This window comes from Physeter macrocephalus, chromosome 18, assembly GCF_002837175.3.
Source record: "Physeter macrocephalus isolate SW-GA chromosome 18, ASM283717v5, whole genome shotgun sequence".
Taxonomy (NCBI): domain Eukaryota; kingdom Metazoa; phylum Chordata; class Mammalia; order Artiodactyla; family Physeteridae; genus Physeter; species Physeter macrocephalus.
This window is the reverse complement of record NC_041231.1, coordinates 106,782,542-106,805,249: the sequence shown is the minus strand read 5'-3', so window position 1 is coordinate 106,805,249 and position 22,708 is coordinate 106,782,542. Positions and strand designations below refer to the sequence as shown.

Below are 22,708 nucleotides of genomic sequence, written 5' to 3'. Positions count from 1 at the left end.
CGGGTCCGGGAAGATCCCACAAGCCGCAGAGCAACTAAGCCCACGCGCCACAACTACTGAGCCTCTGCTCTAGAGTCCGCGAGCCACAACTATTGAGCCCGCGCACCTAGAGCCCGTGCTCCACAACAAGAGAAGCCACCGCAGTGAGAGGCCCATGCACCGCAACGAAGAGCAGCCCCCGCTCGCTGCAACTAGAGAAAGCCCACGCGCAGCAACAAAGACCTAACGCAGCCAAAAATAAATAAATATATTTTTAAAAAATAAAAACACACCCAAAGCACTCCTAATTAGCCCAGCTATCTGTCAGCCTCTCCTCTGGGAAACACTTGGAGGCCATGTCTCATAGCCGGGGGAGTAACCCATTCTTTTCCACGTGCAGGATGAAAGTGCACAGTGTTTCCCATTGGAGGTGTGTTCAACAGCCAAAAATGATCGACACTCGGGCAACAGCGACAGATATTGTGTCAGGTGCATGGACAGGCGCAGGGCCACCACAAAAAGCCTGACTCCTTGAGTTCTGGGTCCTCTGAGCACCACCAGGACGAAGAGCTGGTAGTTTCTTGTTTGTTTCTGTTTTGTTTTGGTTTTGGCCGCGCCACGTGGCATGTGGGATCCTAGTTCCCTGACCAGGGATCGAACCCGGGCCCCCTGCGTTGGAAGCGCGGAGGCTTAACCACTGGACCGCCAGGGAAGTCCCTATGGTGGTTTCTTGTTGAATAAGATATAACTCAGGCGTTTATATGCAGGTATAGGGATATATCACCCAACTCCCCTGCAGAAATTTTTTAACCATAAATTAATGCACTTTCAATACAGGGAATATCCAAGGAGGTAAAAATTAATTCTTTAGGAGGGGTGAAAAAATCTTACTCTTTTTATGTGCAAAGCACAGATACACCTATAATACATGAACATGAATACAGAGCATCTGTGGTATTAAGGTTTCGTGGGAGGGGTCCCTGGGATGGGGGAGCTGGAATTAAATATGTAGAAAGAATTAAATATGTAGAAAGAACTGATTTCCCAGATATGAATACCCTCTGTTGGGAAGAGCTAAAATCCTTAGAATCTGAATTCTTTCTCTTCTTACAGAATTCCACTGTTTTCCTGACAGAATTCCATTCCTAGAACAGCTACGGCATCACAGGAAAGGCATCATGGGGCAACGGTTCAAAGGAAAAAGCACGGAAGGCTGTGTTCGGTAGCTTTGTCAGAAGAGGCGATCACTCTTCAGACACTGATTTTGCATAGACTTCTTCATAAGGGGAGAGGATGCTTTGCTTTTGTGCCATTCTGTTTTCCTAAGTCACATTAAGAGGTAAGAGAAGAAGAGATGCTGACATTATCCTTAGCTCTCACAGACAAAAATAGCGCACGTCAGCAATGGCTGTCTCCAGATTCCCCGAAAGTTGGTGGAGAGGTTGACATATGAAGTGTGCCACCTGCCACCTGATCCCAGCCCCCAAGGCGGCCGTCCTGGGCGAGGATTGAGACGGGCCATGCCTCCCCTCTGCAGGGCAAGCCCACTCCCTGGCTGGAAACACTCAAATAGGACAGTAACACAGATCCGCCACAGTTCAAAGTGACGATGTTACTACCTGCGTGTCCTCAAGGGCAGGCGCCTGTCTGCGACCACCCCGTGTCATCACGGACCGGAGCACACGCCAGAGGATGGGAGACGAGAGAAGGCACACGCTGCCTATGATCCAGACGTCTTTTCTTCTAAGTGATAAGTCCATCTCCGCCTTCCCTCCCCTGACCCAGCGCGAGCACCTTCCCAAGCAAAACTCCGCTCTGAGCAGGAGGCGTTGCCCAGCCGCAGGGCTCTGCAGGACCCCAAGGAAGACGCTTCCAGTTACACCATCAGCGGGTAATCTGCCTCTTTAAAAGCAGAAAATAGGATGGCCCCTGTGACAGATCTGAAACAGGTGCAGCGGCAGAGGGAGACGGGCTGGCGACAAGTGACACCCCCGAGAATGCGCTCGTCTCCAGTTCAAGGACAATTAGCACCACGGAAACTGGGCCGCCGCCAGGGAGCTTTCTCCTGCCCTTGCGGTCCGGCGAGGAGCACAGAGTCGGGGTGGGGACACGCAGCCCTAAACATCACACCCCTCCCCCCGCAGCTACGCTGTTTTGAGATCTAAGTTATAGTCACTGCGACTGCCGCTGACGGTCCAACTTCAGAGCGTTAGGCAGGACAGGCCGCCTGCGAGGCAATGTGCCAGCTGCCATCACGCTTTGCCCCGACCCGCTCTAGCCTGCGCACATCCCGTAGATGACGATCTCGTTCTGTTTGGGCTTTGGAGCACTTGGAGCCCTTAAACTTTCCAGGAGCTGTGATCCTGCCCCCTTGGGGCCGTCCTCACTTCCGCCCCATGGCTTCCCTTCCTCCCCTCGGGACCACGCCTGGGGGTGGACGGTAGGGGGCTGGGGGGTCTCAGGAAGGCGGGGGAAACCAGAGCACAGGAGATGAGCACAGATAACGCCGGGCCCAGACAGCAGCGATGCATACGGCAGATGGGGGCGGGCGGGCCGAGGAAGGCGGACGAACCGAACCGCAGGGATTTGGCCTCCGGTTGTCTGAGAACGGAAGCTCCTTGGTCTTCCATTGAGCAAACAGAATGTGTGTGGGGGTTTGTGTGTGTGTGTGTATCAAAACAGCAAATTAGATCTGAGGGAAATGCAGCACAGGGCTTATTTATATAGGTAATAGAGAATGAACAAAAGAGGAAAACCCGGATTTGAGTGTGTAAAAGTGATACTAATTACAGTTATGAGAGCCGTTATCATTTACAAGTTAATGGTACATACACAGTAGCTATTAAACTCATCACTCAGATGTGCCACATTAGTTATTTAAGTTTTACTTTATTTCAACACCATATTATGTGGCTTTAGATCTAGTTTATATAGTGTATCTGCTAAAAGCCTTTAAAATTCCACACTATTTAGGTGATTTTGAACAGCCTTTGGAATATAAAAGAATGAGAAAAGTCATCTGAAAACAGAATTAAAAGGAAAGTTGGAAAACAAAAGGAACAAAACATAGTAGAAAAGTAGAGTATGTGGAATTTAATCCAGCAAAAAATAAAGCAGAGGAAAAGAAGGAAGAGAGTTCAAAATAAATCCAGAGGAGGAAAAATGAGTGAAACAGAAAAATCTGGTTAAGAGCAGGAAAAGAAGAAGAATCTGAGCTTCACTCAACTATGTTAACAAACATAAGTTGTTGAAGGCATAGATAATATTTTCCTCTTAGGAGAGAAAAGACTCTTCTAGAAAGAAATTGAGCCTCAAGCCTTCAGAACAGTTTGTGTGTCACTCGAGTGTCTGAAATTCAGTGTGAATTCTTGTCGGTGCGCTGCAGGGAGGGTCTCGACTACGGTTAGCTGAGCTAAGCTTCTCAAGGAGAGGAGGGGTAAAGAGAAAGGGGGCCAGGTGGGAAAATGACGCGAGCATTTTTATGGTTCCTGGAGAGGAGGGTGTGGTGTTGTGAAGATCTCCCGTGGCCCAGCAGGAGATTGAGCCGAGTCAGTCCAGCTCTGTCTGCATTCCAGAGGACATCCGAGCCGCTGGAAGGCCCTCCTTGCCCACCCCTGCCAGGCCTGCTGGCCGCCCGTGCACCCACCCACTGGGCGAGCGAGGGCCTCCGGGGCCGGGGCCTGGGCCTTGGCAGACACAGAGAGAAGAGCTCCGTGCCTCCCGACCGTGTGCCCGTCCGTCCTCCACAAGGCGAGACAGAGAGCCGGGGAGGTTGCCGACATCTCTGGGCCCTGAGCCATTTACCAAGAAGAAACTGAATGGGACACATGGTCATTCCTCCCCACCTTCCACACAGCAGTGACCGCAGGGCCCACGCCAGGGCCCAGGTGACACAGGGGACATCAGACCAATCGCAAAGGACGTTCTTCTAGGGTCTCTGAGGAACAACATTCTCAGTGCTTCCCTCAAAAATATCCTAAAATATTTAACTTCCCAGTCATTTGATTTCTAATATTCTGGAGCGGTTCATCACAGAAACAATTCTTCCTAAAAATGGTCATGTTTCTGCTTAGCACCATTTCACTCTTTAAAGATATGGCCTACTTACAAAAATTATATCACAGAACCTGGAGAAAAACAGTCCTGGAAACATAATCAAATTCATAGAAACTATTGCAAATAGTTGGTTATTTCACAGTTATCCGGTAAGAATAGTGTGTCTCCTCTGTTCTACAGAAATTAGTGAACAGAAGAGGAAACTCTTCTGTTCATTCATTTGTTTTGTAAGCAGCTCTAATGAGGAAGCCCTCATATCTGACTTAAATTTTGCCCGTGGAAGTTTCTTCTTGGTGTTTGCTGACAAGACGTTAGCTCATCAGGAAAGTGGAGGTCTCAAAACACCCACGTTTCAACCTGATTCGTTTCTTCTATCCAGTACATTTTACACACTCACTATGAAAAGACCCCTCCGCCCTTTACATCTAACAGCTTTAGTTCATTGTCTATCGCATCGTTAGAAATGCCCTTCCTACCTGGACAGGGGTTTTCAGAACAGTAGCCAGACAAAGAGGGATGTATCCCAAACCTACCTAAGAATCACTTGCTCTGATTATTAAAAATAATGATCCCCAGCCCTCAACCAGAATGCAGGACTCACTTAAATAGACCTGTGTGTTCCGCAAACATTCTTGGTGCCTATTCGGTGCCGAGACCAGGAAAGCAGCCAAGAATGCAAGGTGGAGTGATGTGAAGTCCTGACGTTGAGGAGGGCATCCAGAGAAGGGTGACAAACAAGTTCCAAACAATTGCAGGTGCTAGAGCGAGGCCCATGCCGGGCGGGCAGGAAGGGTGCTCTGTGGATGGTGAGGGAGACCCAGCGAGCTCAGACAGGGGACGGGGTGTGGCTGGCCGACACCTACTGAACGCCGAGCCTGTGCTGAGTGCTTTACATACATTCAATGTTCCAACAGCTACGGTCCCACTATTCAGACAGGCAGCCCCCGGGATGGTTTAGTAACTGCCAAAGCGCAAGTGGCCAGAATGGGGCTCTGCACGAGGTGTGCCATCATCGGCAAGGGCTTGTCCCTGACTTTGACTGCCACTGTCAACAGCGAGGACCTCAGGGTCTTGAGGAAATTAGAAACTTCTGCAGGGCAACTGTGGCCCTCGTAGTGCTTCTCTGGATTTCATGCCCAAACCCATCCTTTTAAACCATCCTTCCTAAGAAATGTGTCTTTCCATACGTTCACCCTCGTAACCTGTAAACCAGCCACCAGGCTGAGGAGCTACCTGCAAGGGAGAGGTGCACGTTCAAAGGCCTCCTAATGACTTACTGCACCCACCTATACGTAAACCTCCATGAAACAAAATGGAAGTTTGCCTGTTCATGAAGTTTCCTTAACTCTACACAAGTGACCAAACAGAATCGGAAAATGGTCGTATAAATGGCGACAGGTATTGCTTTACGTGAGAGAAGATAAAGTAGAACTGACACTTTTCAGGAGACTAAATTAGCACAGTTACCTCACTCTTTCCAGATCTCGAATCCTGTTCACTAGAACTTTCTTCCAGAATACACTTCACTTTCTCCACCTCTTCCATGCACTGAAAAAAGGCCATTTTCTCCAGCTGGTCACTGTGGTAACACGTGTTGATTTCTTCCAGCCTCTTCACTTTTAGCATCTTGGTGGTGAGTCCGACTAAGTTCCTGTCTGGTGTGTGGTTTTCAGGCCCCTCTGTCTCCGATTTGTAAATCAGGACGCAGTCGTGACTTTTGAGTCTGCCTTCCTCTTGACTGCAAAGAGGAGAAACAGAGTTCTCATCACCGACTCACACATTTGATTCTGTGGGAAAATGACCACTGGGAATTTAGAAGTCGCTTCTATTTAAACAGAAGGGACCGAAAATTAGGAAGAGAAATGCAAATATCAATACTGAGTTTCAAATGCTGGAACTCTGAAAGGAAAAGTTTCTTTCCCCACTTTTTTCTACAAAAGCAAACAGTAAGAAGCCACATTAAGTTTCACTGGGCAACTAAAATTTTCCCTCATTACCTAAAATAAGTATTTATGTTAAGTTTATGTTAAGTGGCTGGTATAAGTATGGGATACAAAGTTTCTTTGGGTTTAACCGGATTGCTGGCTTTGCTCCTCCTGGCCCTGATGGGAAGGGCTTGCTGTGTAAGGAAGGGGCTCTCTAGCGCCCCGCCCCCACTCCCCGGGAATTCTGTGCCCTCGGAGGAGTGCTCTCCACCAAATGAGCCATTTCCAGAGCCCCTCTCTGCCTACATCTTAAAATGTTTGGTGTTTATTTTAAAAAGAACTTTGTTTCCTAATAATCCTCTCACCTAGATTAAGATTCCCAGATACCTTTCTTTGCATCCTCATTAGCAGCTAAGTACCAACGATCTCACATCCTTGTGCTTTCCTTGAAATACTTCCCTTACGAATATAAGTAATACATGTTCTACTGCTCTGATACTAAAGATCCACGCGTATGTATGTGCCTATGCATCTCCTGATCATTAGGGGAGACTGATGAGAACTTGCGGCCGGTTCCCTCCTGAGGCCCCCTGCTGGAGATTTTCTGGAATTTGCTTCTTCCAGCTTTTTCTCAATTTGAAATCATCTGTAATTAGCTCCACAAAACGTCATCTTTCATTTTCTCAACTCAACTAGTAAAAATAATACCTTGAGTTACAAATTATTTAAAATCCAATGCTCTACAAAATTCTACTGAAGCACACAAAGACCGTACATTTAAACACACTAAAATGTAAGCAGGATCAACCAGAGCTCTGTAAAATATACTATAGACCATCATCAGTGTTCTTCCAAGTTGCCCTGAAAACAATTATTATTAAAATAAGGATTTCATGGCTACGTCTAAGACAAACTACAACTAAAATCTAATATGTAATTGTAGATGGTATTCAAGTTGGCTCAGGAATCCACATAAAAATTCACATATTAAAACAAAAGCTTGGGTCCAAGATATAAAACTTTTGCAGAGAAAATATTAAACGTTAAGCTCTACCTGGAGTTCGGTACAACTTGTTTAAGGTGACGTAGAAAGACAGAAAATAAGAGTAATTACCATTTATAGGAGGACATGCTGGGGTCCAGACCGTTCCAAGGGCAGAGTATAAGTTCCAGCAGATAAAAGGGAGTTTGCAGCGTTCAAAACAACCACGCAATTCCCTGGTAAAAGTCTTGACTCACTGTCAGAGTAAGTCTTTTGAAAAGACAAGTGTCCACTCTGAGAGGAAGTATCCTCTCTCTCGAATGCCACTTTGAGCCCCTGTTTAAACTCAGATGGTCCTTGATCTCATGTTGCTCAGCTGTTGCCTTCTTAGTCAGATGGGGAAGAATATTAATTTTAGATACCAGGCTTTTCAAAGCCGACGGCTCCATTTCAGAGGTCAGGTAAGGAGAGGACAGACCGTAACAGTGGATGAAATATCACCTTCACCTTCTTGTCCCGTCAGGGGGGCAACACTCTCAGGACTAACGCTGCGTTTGCCTTTTTTGCCATCAGACGCCCCGCTCTCCTGCCCGTTTCAGACTCGGCATTTAGGGCACGCTTCCAGCCAGAGGGTTTAGGTGAGGGAACCGCACAGCCACCTTTTTTGCCCACCTTACACTTTGAACACATCCAACTACAGTAGGAGAGAGCTTCTGATGGCCAAAGCACTCCGCAGGTCCTTAAAATTATTTGCAACATCTCCAGCTGTTTACAGCTGCAGGGAAAGTTCAAAGGCACAGGCATGAAGGGGAGTTACAAGAACAGTAATAAACTCTCCCTGCAAGCGACACTCTGCCTTCCCCTGCCTTCCATCACAGGCCAAGAAAAGAGAATCCAGTGCCAGCAAACCGCCTGCCTGATCCCAACAGCAGTGGATGCCTAGATTTATTGAAGTTGCATAAAGCCTTGATTCCCCATAAAATCAAACTAATAATACAAGCCATCCTGCAATTCTTTAACTTTCACCTCTTCAGGGCCTTTGCCAACCCCTCCACTCCCCAACCCAACACCAGTCTCTAGTGCCCTCTTGCTTTTCCAAAAAAAAAAGTTCTTATTTTTAATTCAGATCAATGTATTCCATATAAAATAAAAATACATTTTCATTTTGAGTAGCATATAAAGAATTATAGCAAGATCTTTAAAAAGCCAAACGTTGGGTATTTTCCTAGGATTAGAGAACTTTGCTCTTCAGGAAGAATACCTAAACAATATTATGTATTTGTGAAAGATAAATTATGTGACGCAATTGTTATGAAAAGACTGAACTTATTTGAGGTTATCAATTTTCCCTGGAGTAATTAAGCTGTGAAAAAGTACTGATAAGGTGACCAATCCCCACACCCAAAGAAAACCATGTGTATGGCCTTCGGCTAATTTGACAGTACCCTCTACCCAGACCATCCAATCAGTGGAAGCAGACTTTCTGTCCCCTCAGCTCCAGCAAACCAGCCGCAGGCTCTAATCAGCCAGAAGTCAGCAGAAACTGCTCCTTTGCATATTTCCTTAATAATTTTTTAAAAAATATTAGAGTAGTTTAAGATCTACAGAAAAGGTAAAAAGTGAAAGGATAGCAGAGAGTCCCCCTAGGCTCTCCACCCAATTTCCCGGATTTTTAACCTCTTACATGGGTAGTACACTTGTCCCAATGAATGAATCAATGCCGATACATTATTATGAACTAAACTCCATACTTTATTCAGACTTAATGAGTTCTTCCCTAATGTCCCTTTTCTATGTTGGAATCTCATCCAGCATTTCATATTCCATTTAGAAACTCTAGGATTTATGATGGATTGGATACAGGGAGTGAAGGAAAGATGGTAGGCAAGGATGACTTTCCATATTTTTTCCTGAGCACGTGAAGGAGAGAGTTGACATTGACTGGGATGGAGAAGGTCATGGGAGGAGTAACTCTGGGGGAAAAAGTCAGGCCCTCAGTGTTTGACAGGTCTGTTAGACATCCGAGTTGAACAGATTGTGATATAGAAATCTAGGCTTCAGGGAGAGGTCCAGGTTGGAGATATAAGTTTGGGAGTCATCACACGCAGATAAGTTTCATGCACAATATGTATTCAATAAGCATCTGTCAATTGATTACTAGAGAGAAGGTTTTAAATTATGTCTATTTGTCCTAAAGGAAAAGTCAATTAAAAGAACCCATGCTACTTGTCTTGTAAAATTAAACGACAGTAGTGCAGTTCTGCTGTGTCACACTATTTCTAGCTTCTGGCGGCACAGAGGACAAGCAGCCTGGTACAATACTGACCACCAAGAAAAACAGGTAAAGCATGCATACCCACTGTGGTCTACCCACCCAGCCTCAGCACCTTAAGTCCATACCCATAAAATCACCGGAACATCTTTAAAGATGCTCTAAGGCAGCGGTCCCCAACCTTTTTTGGCACCAGGGATGGGTTTCGTGGAAGACAATTTTTCCAGGGACCGGGGGGGGTGGGGTTCAGGCAGAAGCGTGAGCGGTGGGGAGTGGTGGGGAGCGGCAGGTGACGCTTCGCTCGCTCGCCCGCCGCTCACCTCCTGCTGTGCGGCCCCGTTCCTAACAGGGACCCCTGATCTAAGGCGTGGAAAAATTCACAGTGAGGCTAGAGGCAGCCCCAGTGGTACTTTTCCTGGATTGCCCTCACATTTTGGAGCTGCAAACCTTTTTTAAAAATACTAGCCTCAGGAAATCAGCATTCCACAGAGCCATAGAAATTGTGATGCTTTTCAAGGGACATTGACCAGCAAGAGACCGTGCTGTCATAGGAGCGGGCGAGGCAGGCACTGCCAGTGACTCTGTGTGCTGGCCGGCGTCCACAGCAGCCTGGACGATGCTAATGGTTTCTGCGTGTGCACAGCATTCGGAATGTCTCAGAACAAGGGCTCTTAGACGTCTACACACACAGTGGAGCAATCTTCACAAGCACCAAAATGCAGGTGAAAGGCATCCCTGTTATCCACATAGCTACTGAATTTTCTTCCTTTCAAAAAGCACCACTGAGTATGATTGGTAAGAGCAAAAACTGATACACTGAACTTCACCAAAATTCAAAATCTGCTCTTCAAAAGACACCATAGGAAAATGGAAAGACAAGCTACAGACTTGGAGAAAATACTGTGAAATCATTTTGATAAACGATTTTGATATTTGATAAATGACTCATATCCTGAAACAAACTCTTACAAACCAACAATATGATGAAAACCCAATTTTAAAAATGGACAAGAGATTTGAAGGCTATCTCACCAAAGAAGATAAATAAAAGAATAGTTAATATGCCCATAAAAAATGCTCCGAAATCTGTCATTAGAGAGATAAAAGTTAAAATCACAATGAAATAACATTTCACACCAGCCAGAAGAGCTATAATAAAAAGACAGAAGAAGGCAAATGTTGGTAAGGATGTGGAGTCACGGGAACCCTCAGCACACATGTCGGAGGGAGTGTAAAATGGTGCGGGTGCCTTGGGAAATAGTTAGTTCCTTAAAAAGTTACTCCCCATATAACCTAACAATTCTTCTCCCAGGTATCTTCCCAAGAGAAATGAAAACATTTGAACACACAAAGCCTCACATGCAAATGTTCACAGCCGCATTATTCACAACAGCCCCAAACTGGAAACAACCCAAGTGCCCAGCAATGGATTCAGTGAATGGAGAAAGGTAATTGATATATCCATTCAAATGCAGTACTACTCAACAATAAAAAGGAATGAAGCACTAATCCCTGCTACAAGCTGGAAAAACAAAAACATTGTGCTAAGAGAAAAAAGCCGGAAACAAAGACCGCATACTGTAAAGTTCCATTTGCATGGAATGTCCAGAAAAGGCACATCTATAGACCCAGGAAGTGAATTAGGTTGCCTGAGGCCGAGAGAGGGAACAGGGATTAACTGTAAGCAGAATCTTACTGGGGTGATGGAAAGGTTCAAAAACACTTTGAACAACTCATTAAGTTTCCAAACACGTAGTTGAATTGTACACTTACGGTGGGTGAATTTTATGATACGTAAATTACACGTCAATAAAATAATTAAGAAAGCAGAAAACCCAATAATATGAATAATGAAAGGTAAACTTGTCAAAGGGAGAAAGAAAAGCACCAGTGAACAGTTTGTGGCCGGCTGTTCCAGGTGACCCAGGCTGGATCCTAGGAGTCATAAATCATACCCGACGCTTGCCGGGTCACCTGGGGCCAGAGAAAAGGAAGAGGAAACGGTGAGTGGGAAAGAGTTAAGACTCTCGCTCTTCTCTTCTCCGGGTAGGAATACCACATAGTGTATGATTTTGTAATTAGTAGAAAATGACAGAAATTTAAAACTAATTTCTATCTCTTACTTTCTACTTGGAGATAGGAAACTCTAAGGCAGGAGGACAGTGATGTTATGGAACATTCAGACTTGTTTACAACCTAGTGGATATTAGACCCTTAAAATGTCCAAGTGACAGTGAGTAAGTAGCTAAATTTTGTGTAATAAAAAATGAAAATAAAATAGGAGGATTGAAAACAATTAGATAAAAATATAGCTGGGGCCATTTAAAAATTAGTCTCCTCTTAAGTACTAAACAGTGTTTTCTGTTCATTACTTCTATAATGGTTGCACAATTTGTTCATCTAATTGTAGCCTTTTTTACTTCCTTGTAAAATGTAAATACATGTCACTGAGTTAATATACTGCTTAGAAAACGTGTGATATTCAATAGGAACAAAGTACACGGTGCAATCCTATTCATAAATACATTTCCAAAGCTCATACGACTTTTATATAATTTTTGTTAGATATGTTTCCTTTACTCTGAATTATATTTTTAGAACTTAAAACCTGCAGAGAATTTGCATGAACAGTACAATGAATATCGATACACCCTGCACGTGGACTCACCAAAGGTTTATGTTTTCAATATTTGCTGTCTCTCTCTTTTCTGAGAGTAAGTTACAGATCTTGTGAAACTTTATCCCTGAATACATTGGCATATGTCTCCTTGAGAACAAAGACAGGATCCAACCAAAAATCACACAGCACATTTAGTTGAGATGTCTTTTTAGTCTCTTTTTATCTATTCAAGGAACAATAACCCAGTCTTTTTTTTTTTGTTAACCTTTCATGACATTGATATTTTTGAAGACTTCAGACCAATTTCTTCATAAAATATCCCTCAATCTGAATTGCCTGATTGTTTCTTCATATTTGGAACCAGGTAAACCTCTGATCATGAAAACCACATCAGTGATGGTACGTCTTTCTGGGAATGTCTCAATAGGTGGTACGTGGTGTAGCTCGTGTCATGATTCGTATAATTTGGTATCCTGATTCAGGTGGTGTCTGCCAGATTTCTCCACAGTAACGTTACCCTTATTTCTTTTGTAATTAATAAGTTACTTATGAGATTTTTATGGGTACCCTGTTCCACAACAGTCTATCACTCCATGACTTTAGTATCCATTCTTGCATGAATCAGTTACTACCACAGTGGTTGTTAAGTGGTGATTTTCTAATTCTATGATTTTCTACATTTATTAATTGGTACTCTTCTATTAAGAAGAGTTCTCCATCCCCATCCTGACCCCCGTCCCTATTTAGTATCATTTCTAAACAGGAACCATTCCGTGTCAGTCATGTTGACGCTCAAATTGTCCCAGATTTGGTCAATGGGAGCACCTCTGTGCTTCCGACGTATCACTATTGTTTGGGGGGCACTTCCTTGCTTTCTGGCGTAATGAGATGCTCAAAGGTCACCATGTAATTTTCCTGCCCTGTTTCTAGAATCTGCCATTTCTCAGAGAAGCCCTGGCCCCTTTTAGGGAAGAATGGTATTTAGAAACCAAGACCAAGGCAATGGGAGTGCTCTTTGCTACTGGGGTGTCATTGCTTCTAGTCCTTTCAGTGGACAGAGTGGGAAATATAATTTTTTTAAACCCTGAGTTCATTCTTATAGTTTTCTAATTCCAACCCAGCACCATAGGATTCTCTCTGATCCTTCCCCCATTACACAAATGTACCTCCCTCCCATTAATTCATTAAGCCTGAAAATGAAAGAACAAAATAAAATGCCTGCTGTAAGGTAAAATTCATGCTTCTGTTGAGATTATTCTAAACAATTGGGAAAAGTGAGAGTATTCATGCCTAAATTTAAAAAATTCCATTCCACAGCATGAATCATCATTTTTTTTTCCAGTTGGAATTTGAGGAAGGGTATATTTATGTTTATATTTATTATTTATTTATATTTATATTTATATTTATATTTATGTTTCCATTCTAGAGAATGCTTTTCTACCTTCTAAACTGGAAGTGAATTTTAGGAGCTAGAAGAAGGTTATGACAGGAACAAGGCATGAAATTACAGAAGTGCAAAGCCCAAGACATGCTCTTCTGACCAAATGTTGGCCTGCTTTTCCCAAGAGGGTAAGGTTCAGTAGAGAAATTTTCCATGGGGAAATGCCACAGCAGAGAGGGTAATAGTGGCTGAAGGGGAGGTGGGTGAAAACTCTGCATACTCTCAGGTTTGGGTTATTTCTTATTAAAGGTAAAAGTTGTACCTTGAGGTAGAAGATAAATTTGGCTATTACGTAATGGTTCATAATAGGTTTTCAGGTTTTATCCTACATATTCAAAAGTATTGACGTTTCTTGGTGCAAAAGGACCGTGGCAGCTGGTAAAATGGTAAAAGGGCATTGTAAGTCCCAGCTCTTAAATGGGAAACACTTTCAGCATAAATGAAGCCTGGGAGGGCACAGGGTGGCACACTCCTACACTTCTGGTTGGAATGTAAACTGCCCTAATCTTTAGGGAGGGCAATTTGGCCATTCTCTTTGACCCCATTTGCATTTCTAAGACTTCTGCCCCAAAGAAATAGAATTGTAAAATATTATCTTTGAAGTAATACACGATGACATTATTTACTACATTTAAAACATTGAAATAAAACCTAAGTACAGGGCTTCCCTGGTGGCGCAGTGGTTGAGAATCCGCCTGCCGATGCAGGGGACGTGGGTTCGTGCCCCGGTCCGGGAGGATCCCACATGCCGCGGAGAGGCTGGGCCCGTGAGCCATGGCCGCTCGACCTGCGCGTCCGGAGCCTGTGCTCCACAACGGGAGAGGCCACAGCAGTGAGATGCCCGTGTACCGCAAAAAAAACCAAAAAACTAAGTACAAGTTGATTGAATAGTTGTGGTTCTCCCATAAGAAAGTACATTATGCTTCCATTAAGTCGTGTGCAGAAGAATATTTAACAATGTCAGAAAAAAATGAGTGCGGTAGTTCGGGGAAGTCGTTGTTGGGGTAGATTTACTTCTGGGTAGCCTTGCCAGGAGGCGCCGCCCTCCAGGTGCCAGCTTCACGAAGGGATGTCTATTAGGCCCCTCGGCTTGAGGTTAAACCCCTGGCTCAGGTAGACCCTGGACTCATGACCGTCACCCTCACCTGCAGAGGCCACCCAAGGCCAGGCCCACGGTGGGCAGAATTAGCAAAAGCCCTCGGGGCAAAAGGAACTCTTGTGCTCAGGTCCCTCTGGTCTGTTTGGATTTGGATTCCCTTGGATTTTTTCCAGGTAGTTCCTATTTTATCAGGTCTTTGATACTTTTAAGAAGATTTCTAAACCATGTGATTCACCATTTTTACTTGTTTTCAGCAGTTACTTGTGTTGATCTGAAGTTCCTAGCTGCCATTATTGGAAATGGAAACCCCTTGAATTAATTTTTTTTTAATTGAGGTGAAATTTGCTAACAGTGAAATGCACAGAGCTTGGATCTACAGTTCAATGGGTTTTGAGAAATGTGTGTTCCTAATTAACCAACATCCCAGCCAGGATACAGAACATTTCCGCCATGCCCCCTTTCAGTCGATGCCCTTGTCTCAGCAACACCGATTTCTAACACTCCAGTTTCCTTAGACGTGCCTGTTCTTGAACTTCCTTCCAACGGACTCACCATCTGTGTTCTTTGCGTCTGGTTTCATTCACTCAACATAATATTTATGAGAATCATGTGTGGTTTTGCATGTATCACCAGTTCATCCTCTTCTAATTCAGTGTAGCATTTCACAGACCACAATCTGTTTATCCATCACCTGCAGATTTACATTGTTTCTGGGTGGGGGGGGGGTTGTTTGTTTGTTTTGCTATTACAAATAAAGCTTCTGTAAACATTCTTCTACAAGACTTTTTATACATACGTTCTCATCTCTTTGGGGTAAATACCTAAGAGTACAATTGATGGGGCATAGGGCAGGTGTATATTTAATTGTATAAGAAATCATCAACTTTTTCAAAGAGCCCATTTTAGGCTTGCCCCAGCAATGCCCCAGCAATGCGTGAGCGTTCGTTCCAGCTACTCTGCATCCTCGTTAACATTTGGTATTGACAGTCATGTGAATTTTGGTCATTCTTATGGGCAGGAAATAGGATCTTGCTGTGGTTTTTAAAATCAATCTTATTGAGATATAATTTACATAAATAAACTGTACCCATTTTAAAGGTACAGTTTGACGAGTTTTGATAAATGCATATAATGGTGTAACCATCTCCTCAATTAATATATACCATATTTCTATCACTAGCCAAAAAATCCCTCATGCCCTGGCCACCAATAATCCCCATCCCTTCACCCACTGATATAATTTCTACACTACAGATTAGCTTTGCCTGGTCTAGAATTTCACATAATTGGAATCATACAATACATACACTGTTTTGTGTCTGACTTCTTTTATTCAGCACAATGTTTCTAAGATTTATCATTGCTCTGTGTGTTGGCAGTTTACTTTTTTACCAAGTAGAATTCCATTGTATGAGTAAACCACACTTTGTTTTTCCATTCCACTGCTGATGGGCATTTGCAGTGTTTCCAGTCTGGGGTTATTATGAATAAGGCTGCGCTAACCATTTGTATAGAACCCGTTTTGTGGACACACTTTGAACATGTTTTCATCTCTCCTGGGTAAATTCTCTGGGAAAGGAATTACTGGATGACATGGCAAGGGGGTGTTTCCCTTTTTAAGAAAACTGCCAAATGATTTTCCAAAATGATTTTACCATTTTATGTTCTCACAAGCAATGCTTTGAGTTCCAACTGTGCCTTGTCTTTGCCAACATGTAATGTTGTCAGTTTTTTTATTTTCAGTCATTCCAGAGGGAGTGTAGTGGCATTTCACTGTGGTTTTAGTGTGCATTTCACTGTGCCTGTTTCAGGTGTTTTTCTATCCATATATCTTCTTTTGTGAAGTATTCTTTTATACCTTTTGCCCATTTAAAGATGGAGGTGTTGGGAGGGGGAAGGGTAAGCTGGGACGAAGTGAGAGAGTGGCATGGACATATATACACTACCAAACGTAGGGTGGATAGCTAGTGGGAAGCAGCCGCATAGCGCAGGGAGATCAGCTCGGTGCTCTGTGACCACCTAGAGGGGTGGGATAGGGAGGGTGGGAGGGAGGGAGACACAAGAGGGAGGGGATATGGGAACATATGTATATGTATAACTGATTCACTTTGTTACAAAGCAGAAACTGACGCACCATTGTAAAGCAATTATACTCCGATAAAGATGTTAAAAAAAAGATTAAAAATGGAGGTGTTTTGTCTTCTTATTGAGTTGCAATAATTCTTTATATACTCTGGAAATAAGTCCTGTGCGGATATCTGTATTACAAATATTTTCTCTTAGGCTGTGGCTTGTGTTTTCATTTTCCCACATATGTCTTTTTTTTTTAAACATCTTTATTGGAGTATAATTGCTTTACAATGGTGTGTTAGTTTCTGCTGTATAACAAAGTGAACCAGCTATATGTATATGGTGTGTTGGTTTCTGCTGTATCACAAAGTGAATCAGCTACACATATACATATATCCCCATATCTCCTCCCTCTTGCATCTCCCTCCCACCCTCCCTATCCCACCCCTCTAGGTGGTCACAAAGCACCGAGCTGATCTCCCTGTGCTATGCAGCTGCTTCCCACTAGCTATCTATTTTACATTTGGTAGTGTATATATGTCCATGCCACTCTCTCACTTCATCCCAGCTTACCCTTCCCCCTCCCTGCATCCTCAAGTCCATTCTCTACGTCTGCATCTTTATTCCTGTCCTGCCCCTAGGTTCGTCAGAGCCATTTTTTTTTTAGATTCCATATATATGTGTTAGCATACGGTATTTGTCTTTCTCTTTCTGACTTACTTCACTCCGTATGACAGACTCCAGGTCCATCCACCTCACTACAAATAACTCAGTTTCGTTTCTTTTTATGGCTGAGTAATATTCCATTCCCACAGATGTCTCCTGAAGAGCAGATGTTTTTTAAATTTTAATTAAGTTCAATTTATATATATATATTCATATGTATATTTTTAATGACCAGTGCTGTTTATGCCCTCACTAAGAAATCTTCATGTACCCCAAAGCCATGAAGATATTCTTCCACGTTTCCCTGTAGAAGCTTCATACTTTTAGCTTTTACATCAAGGCCTATGAGCCATCTTGAACTAATTTTTGCCCGTGGTGTAAGGTAGAAACCAAGATTCACTTTTTCTCTCGCACTTACTCAGTTCGGACGGCATCACCTGTTGAACTCCACATTAACTTTTAATGCGCCCCTTGAACAACGTCTCTGAGATCCTCTTTACCCTTGCCTCATTCTACCAGCCAGTCGCTTGGCAGCTCCCAGTGTATCCCCTACTCATTTCTGGAAACTCCTCGAAGAGTTGCGGAAATGTGCTGCAAGCTGTTCTGTGGGCTGCAGTCCTCACGTGTGTCTGCAGGGTCCTCCTGCCCTGCCAGTGAAGACCATGGTCAAGACCCTCCTGGAAGAAGCCTGGGCGCCGGCACTGCTGATGGGGCCTCGGTGGGAGCACCAGGGGCTGAGCGGGGGAGGGCAGAGCTAGGGGATGTCGCCTCCCCTCCAACGCGGCGCTGCTGGGTCCTCCAGATCTAGATTCCTGCCCGGAACATCAGCTCATCTTCTGGTCTTCAGCCCTCTCCCCATAGGGTTTCAAATTCAGTTTGATGGACAAGAAGGAAACGGATGTCACGGCTCACCCTTCACTTTCTCTTCTTCCTTCTGTGAAAAATCCATCTCTCCCCAAAGCAACCCAGTCTTTCCTCCCAGTGGCAATTCTCCTCTGTTCTTAGGAGACCATCTTAGTCTCACCTCCCAAAAAGTGCCCTTTCTCTTTATGGCAGTGTTCTCTAAACATCTCCATGTCAGCAGAAAGTCTTCATCTAATCTTTCCATAACTAAAAGCCCCATTCAGGTGGTCTTTCTGGAAGAAACAGAATGCTCCTGCTGTGAACCTCAGGGGAAAGGGCCAAGCCTGCACTTGACGCCTGCCTGACGGCTTTCACTTACTGGTCCCATTCAAGCACAGCCCAGCACTCCCGACGTGTCAGGCATGGGGCCTGCACTGTCCTATAATGGAAGTTGGGCAGGAGTGGAAACAGACATACAAATGGGCCGTTATAATACTCTGAGGCATCTGTCATAAGGGACAGACAAGGTGTCAGATAAGCAAAGGGACCAAACCAGCCTGCAGCGTCAGGGACAATTAACAGGACTTCTCTAAACTGAAGAGTAAGTAGTAACCTAGGTGCGGCAAAGGACTGGAAAGCTCTCCAGGGTGAGAAGTGTGGGGAGAAACGACGAATATCTTTAGTGTTTTCATCATTAAACATAATGGTGGCTGCCAGTTTGAGGAAAAACAAAACAAAAACCATCATGTTAAGGAGGTATCTTTCTCTATTTTACTAGAAGTTTTTTAAAATCAGGGATTGAAGCAGAATTTTGGCTCTGTCACTTCACTGTTCACTTTATAAGGTAAAGAGACCTGCTTTCTCCAACGATGTAATAATAACTAGTACTGGCCAATGAAATTCAGAAAGGAAACAAAATAATAGATAAATGTGTTGCAAAGAGGAAAAGTATTGTTCTGATACCAACTCTCCGACACCAACTGGGTGTCCTGCAACTCGATTCTGCTCTGACGCCCACACACCAGAGTGAGTATCAGAACCCATGGATCAGGGCAGAGTCCTCACAGTAATGACCCCCTTCAGAGTCCAGCCTCAAGGCTCAGGGACCAGCACTCCTACCAACCGGCTACAAACATGGGGGTCCCACAACCCCCTCCCTCAGGTCTGATAATTCCCTGGAACAAATCACAGAACTCACTGAAAAAAATTTCAGTTTTTTAACAAAGGATGCACATAACACGAGGTCTGGAGGGTCCCGGACGCAGCTTCCACGCCCTCTACATGGTGACAGGGCTCATCCCACAACCACTGCTATATTCACCAACCAGGAAGCTCCGCCAGAGTTGGTGTCCGGAGGTTTTACTGGGGTTCTGCTATGTAGGCACGACTGATTAAATCACCGGCCATGTGCTTGAAGGTGATGTCCTACATCCCTCTCCTCCCCAGGGATGGCCGGCCTGAAGTTCCAACCTCTAATTGTGTGGCTGGTGTTTCTGGTGAGCAGTTCCCATCCTGAAGCTCTCCGGGGACCCACCAGGAGTCGCCTCATTGGCTCTCCTGTCACTCAGGAAATTCCAAGGATTTTTGAAGCTCAGTGCCCAGAACTGATGACAACGTTCAGATGTATTCTTTTTGTACTACAAGTATCAATTGAAAATCACTTAAAACTAATAAAAGAGTTTCCCCCAAAAAAGCCAAATATGAACTAAATTATAAAAGTCAAAGCACTTCTTTTATACCAGTAAGACCAATAATAAAATAGAACAATCCGGCGGTCTTATTACAGTAGCAAGAAAATGTATACCATTTACTAAAGTTAATAAGAAACGTGGCATAGATTCCAGGGGACACAAGGGAAAGTCAGGAAAAGAAGGAAGGGGAACAGACGACCGTGGGGCTGACTTTTGTTTGGTGACTAAAGATGGCAGGGAGTGCATCATGGTGGGATTAACTGAACTCAAAATGTCCAACATACCTCGGGTATGATTACGAGGGGCAAGATGACGCCTGAGGTTCGGTAATACTAGGAGGCAGCACTCGGGACCGGCACCAGGCTGAGACTTTCCTCGTGGGCACTGAATAGATGGCCAATCTGAGAGTGGAGCCACACACGGAATCCGTCATCCCCATCGTGAGTCTGGGGCGGAGGACAGAGACGGTTACACCGCTCAAAGTGAACGCCAAGTCCGGCTGAAGACGAGAAAGCAGTGAGTGTTTAACGGAGGACATTTAAGCCGAGGCTTTACTGCTTTACCTTGAGCTCATTTACTGCAACCTTATAAAGGGGTTTACACTTATTTGTATTCATGCTGATTTAAAAAGAAAGTTTAAATCTGGTTAGAGGCTGGTATGGTTTACTCATTTTATTTTTCTACCATCACCATCTAGTGGAGAAAACTTTGAACTTCCGGCAGAATGAGCTGGGGTTCAGGAAAACAGAGTAATAGAGGGCTTACTCTGTGCTCGGCACGGTACTAAACACCTTTACATTCATAAGATCACTTAATTCTCACAACAGATTGAGAGGGAGGCATTAGTGTTCCCCTCTTAGATTTGGAAGCTGAGTCTGGGAGGGGAAGGAGCTCGCCCAAGGTCACACCACGTCCAACTCAAGCCCAGATTCTAGGGCAAGTCCAGGGCACTTTCACTTCACAGTCCATCCAAATGGTGCGATTTTATTCATGTATGAGGCCATGGGAGTAAGGCACGTATACGTATACGGAGAGTTTTGTCTTTTCTTCATGTTTCCTTTTTCTTATTTTTTCTTTTATATATTATATATACAAGCAGAACACTTGTATAAAAATAAAATGGGATTATATACTATATAGCTTTGTATCTTCTTTTACTCCATATTATGCAATGAATATTTTCCCATTACAGTAAAAACTTTTGAAAATATATATTAGGTAACAATAAAGACAGATATAGAATTACATTTATATGTAAATACACAGTGTAGTCTTGGGATATTTTTCTTTTTGAAACGCATTTTAAAAGACTGAAATAGGGTGCTGAAATATTAACAATGAGAATCTCTGAGCAGATTTTCCATAATAAGCATATATTATTTCTAAAAAAAATAAGTTTTAAGCTTTACATTTATTAGAAGACTCAGGAAGCTTCAGAGTTGTTGCCCAGTTTGTTGTCATTATTTTAAAAAATTTTGCTTGTTAGAGGAGACCACATGTCCATCTATTTCTATACGTGTTTAAAATTAACGTAGTGTATTATATTTCCATATTTAGTAATACTTTCCTTCACAACTCATTTTGAGGACAGCCCTAGAACCTGACGGGCAGAATACACTGCACCAAACCGTGCCAGTTTGGCATAAGGGTTACATTGAGCTGCAGGCAATTAAGCTGATACAAGGAGAGCTCTCTGCTCTCTCCCTACTTCCTAAGAGCAGGACATAAATTTGCAAAGGTGTGTCCCCCCCTCCCATCTACCAGGAAGGGCAGAAGTTAATCACAGGAGAAAACTCTAGACCCTCATCAGCCCAGAGGTGGCACTGGAGGAATGTGCATAACCAACTTTACTAACTAGTTCTTGTCTCCCATCAGCTTCCCATATATTTGCCTTCCCCCAATTTGCCGCCCTAGAAACTCAAGGTCCTTTTCCTTTGTCTTGTCGCTTCTCTACAAATGTTTTGTTCTTTTGATAAATTGCTACGTAAGCCCGCCCATCACCAGGTACTCCCTGTGTAGGGTCGCTGCAAATGTTAACAGTCTGTTTTTCTTTTTAATCTGTCTTTCGTCGGTTAAATTCACAGGGCCCGAGCTAATAACCCTAAGACAAGGAGAGAAGATTTCTTTCCCCACCCGCAAACCTCTTCTCAAAGTACTTGCTTTTGTGAAGTTCGGGGCTGGATGCTCTGGGCGAGAAGTAAAGGCTATATAAAAGCTCATGACCCTAACACTTCAAATTGTATGATGGCCAAACAATAAAAGACTCCATAACTTTTTTTTTTTTTTTTGCGGTACGCGGGCCTCTCACTGCTGTGGCCTCTCCCGTTGCGGAGCACAGGTTCCGGACGCACAGGCTCAGCAGCCATGGCTCACGGGCCCAGCCGCTCCGCGGCACGTGGGATCTTCCCGGACCGGGGCACGAACCCGTGTCCCCTGCATCGGCAGGCGGACTCCCAACCACTGCGCCACCAGGGAAGCCCATAACTCATTCTTACTTACCTTTTCTACTAATGCTACTTTTGAGCCTAACATACGTAGTTGGAAAAACTATCAGAAAGTCAGATTCCAGTCCTCTCAACACTTGCCAGCAGGTTGGGACACATGCTTCACAACCAGTATCAACTGAAAAAAAAATTTCCTTTGCCCTTTCCTTTTACACCATCTTTTACCTAATTCTAGTTCTTTGTGAGGCATTCCTTTTTGTAAAATCATCTCATATGAAGAGGCTCATTTAACCCTTACGGGTTTGCGTTTGGGTAAGTTCCAAGGAGATGTTCTTGTGCAGATTAAATAAACATCCCAGTTTTGTCAACTTCTAGGAAAGTCCCTTCTTTTCTAAAATTGTCTCACTTGTTTTCATTCTCCTTCTATTTTCTTCTTCTAAATACCAAAAATGCAGGTTTGTGTCACATTTCTGAAGGAGAAGTTTAGAGAAAAGCAGGAACGCGTGCCAGAGACGGTCATCCCGTCGCCCCAGGCCAGACCCCTCGCGGGTCTCAACCCGCAGTCGCTCGGCCCGGGGGCGGCGCGCGCGGCGGAGCCTGAAGCCGCCTCGAGATGC

General features: G+C 44.0%; 1 protein-coding gene and 1 long non-coding RNA gene across 5 annotated transcripts in view; one reads left to right on the top strand and one right to left on the bottom strand.

The window, feature by feature from the left end:
* Positions 1 to 22,484, bottom strand: part of MYLK4 (myosin light chain kinase family member 4) — a 93,922-nt gene extending 71,438 nt beyond the window's left edge. The window contains exons 1-3 of one of the 4 annotated variants that reach the window (XM_028478622.2): positions 22,147 to 22,484; positions 19,932 to 20,146; positions 5,503 to 5,773 (exon numbers count right to left, since the gene is read on the bottom strand). In XM_028478622.2, coding sequence (XP_028334423.1) covers positions 5,503 to 5,661 — 159 coding nt within the window. In that variant the 5' untranslated portion in view covers positions 5,662 to 5,773; positions 19,932 to 20,146; positions 22,147 to 22,484. The other 3 variants (XM_028478623.2, XM_028478618.2, XM_028478624.2) reach the window with 3 other exon arrangements.
* On the top strand, positions 11,238 to 15,057 carry LOC114484173 (uncharacterized). The gene is made up of 4 exons (XR_003676760.1): positions 11,238 to 11,451; positions 12,126 to 12,233; positions 13,264 to 13,406; positions 14,632 to 15,057. It is a non-coding gene; the product is annotated as an uncharacterized lncRNA (long non-coding RNA).
* Positions 22,485 to 22,708: the final 224 nt, after the last annotated feature.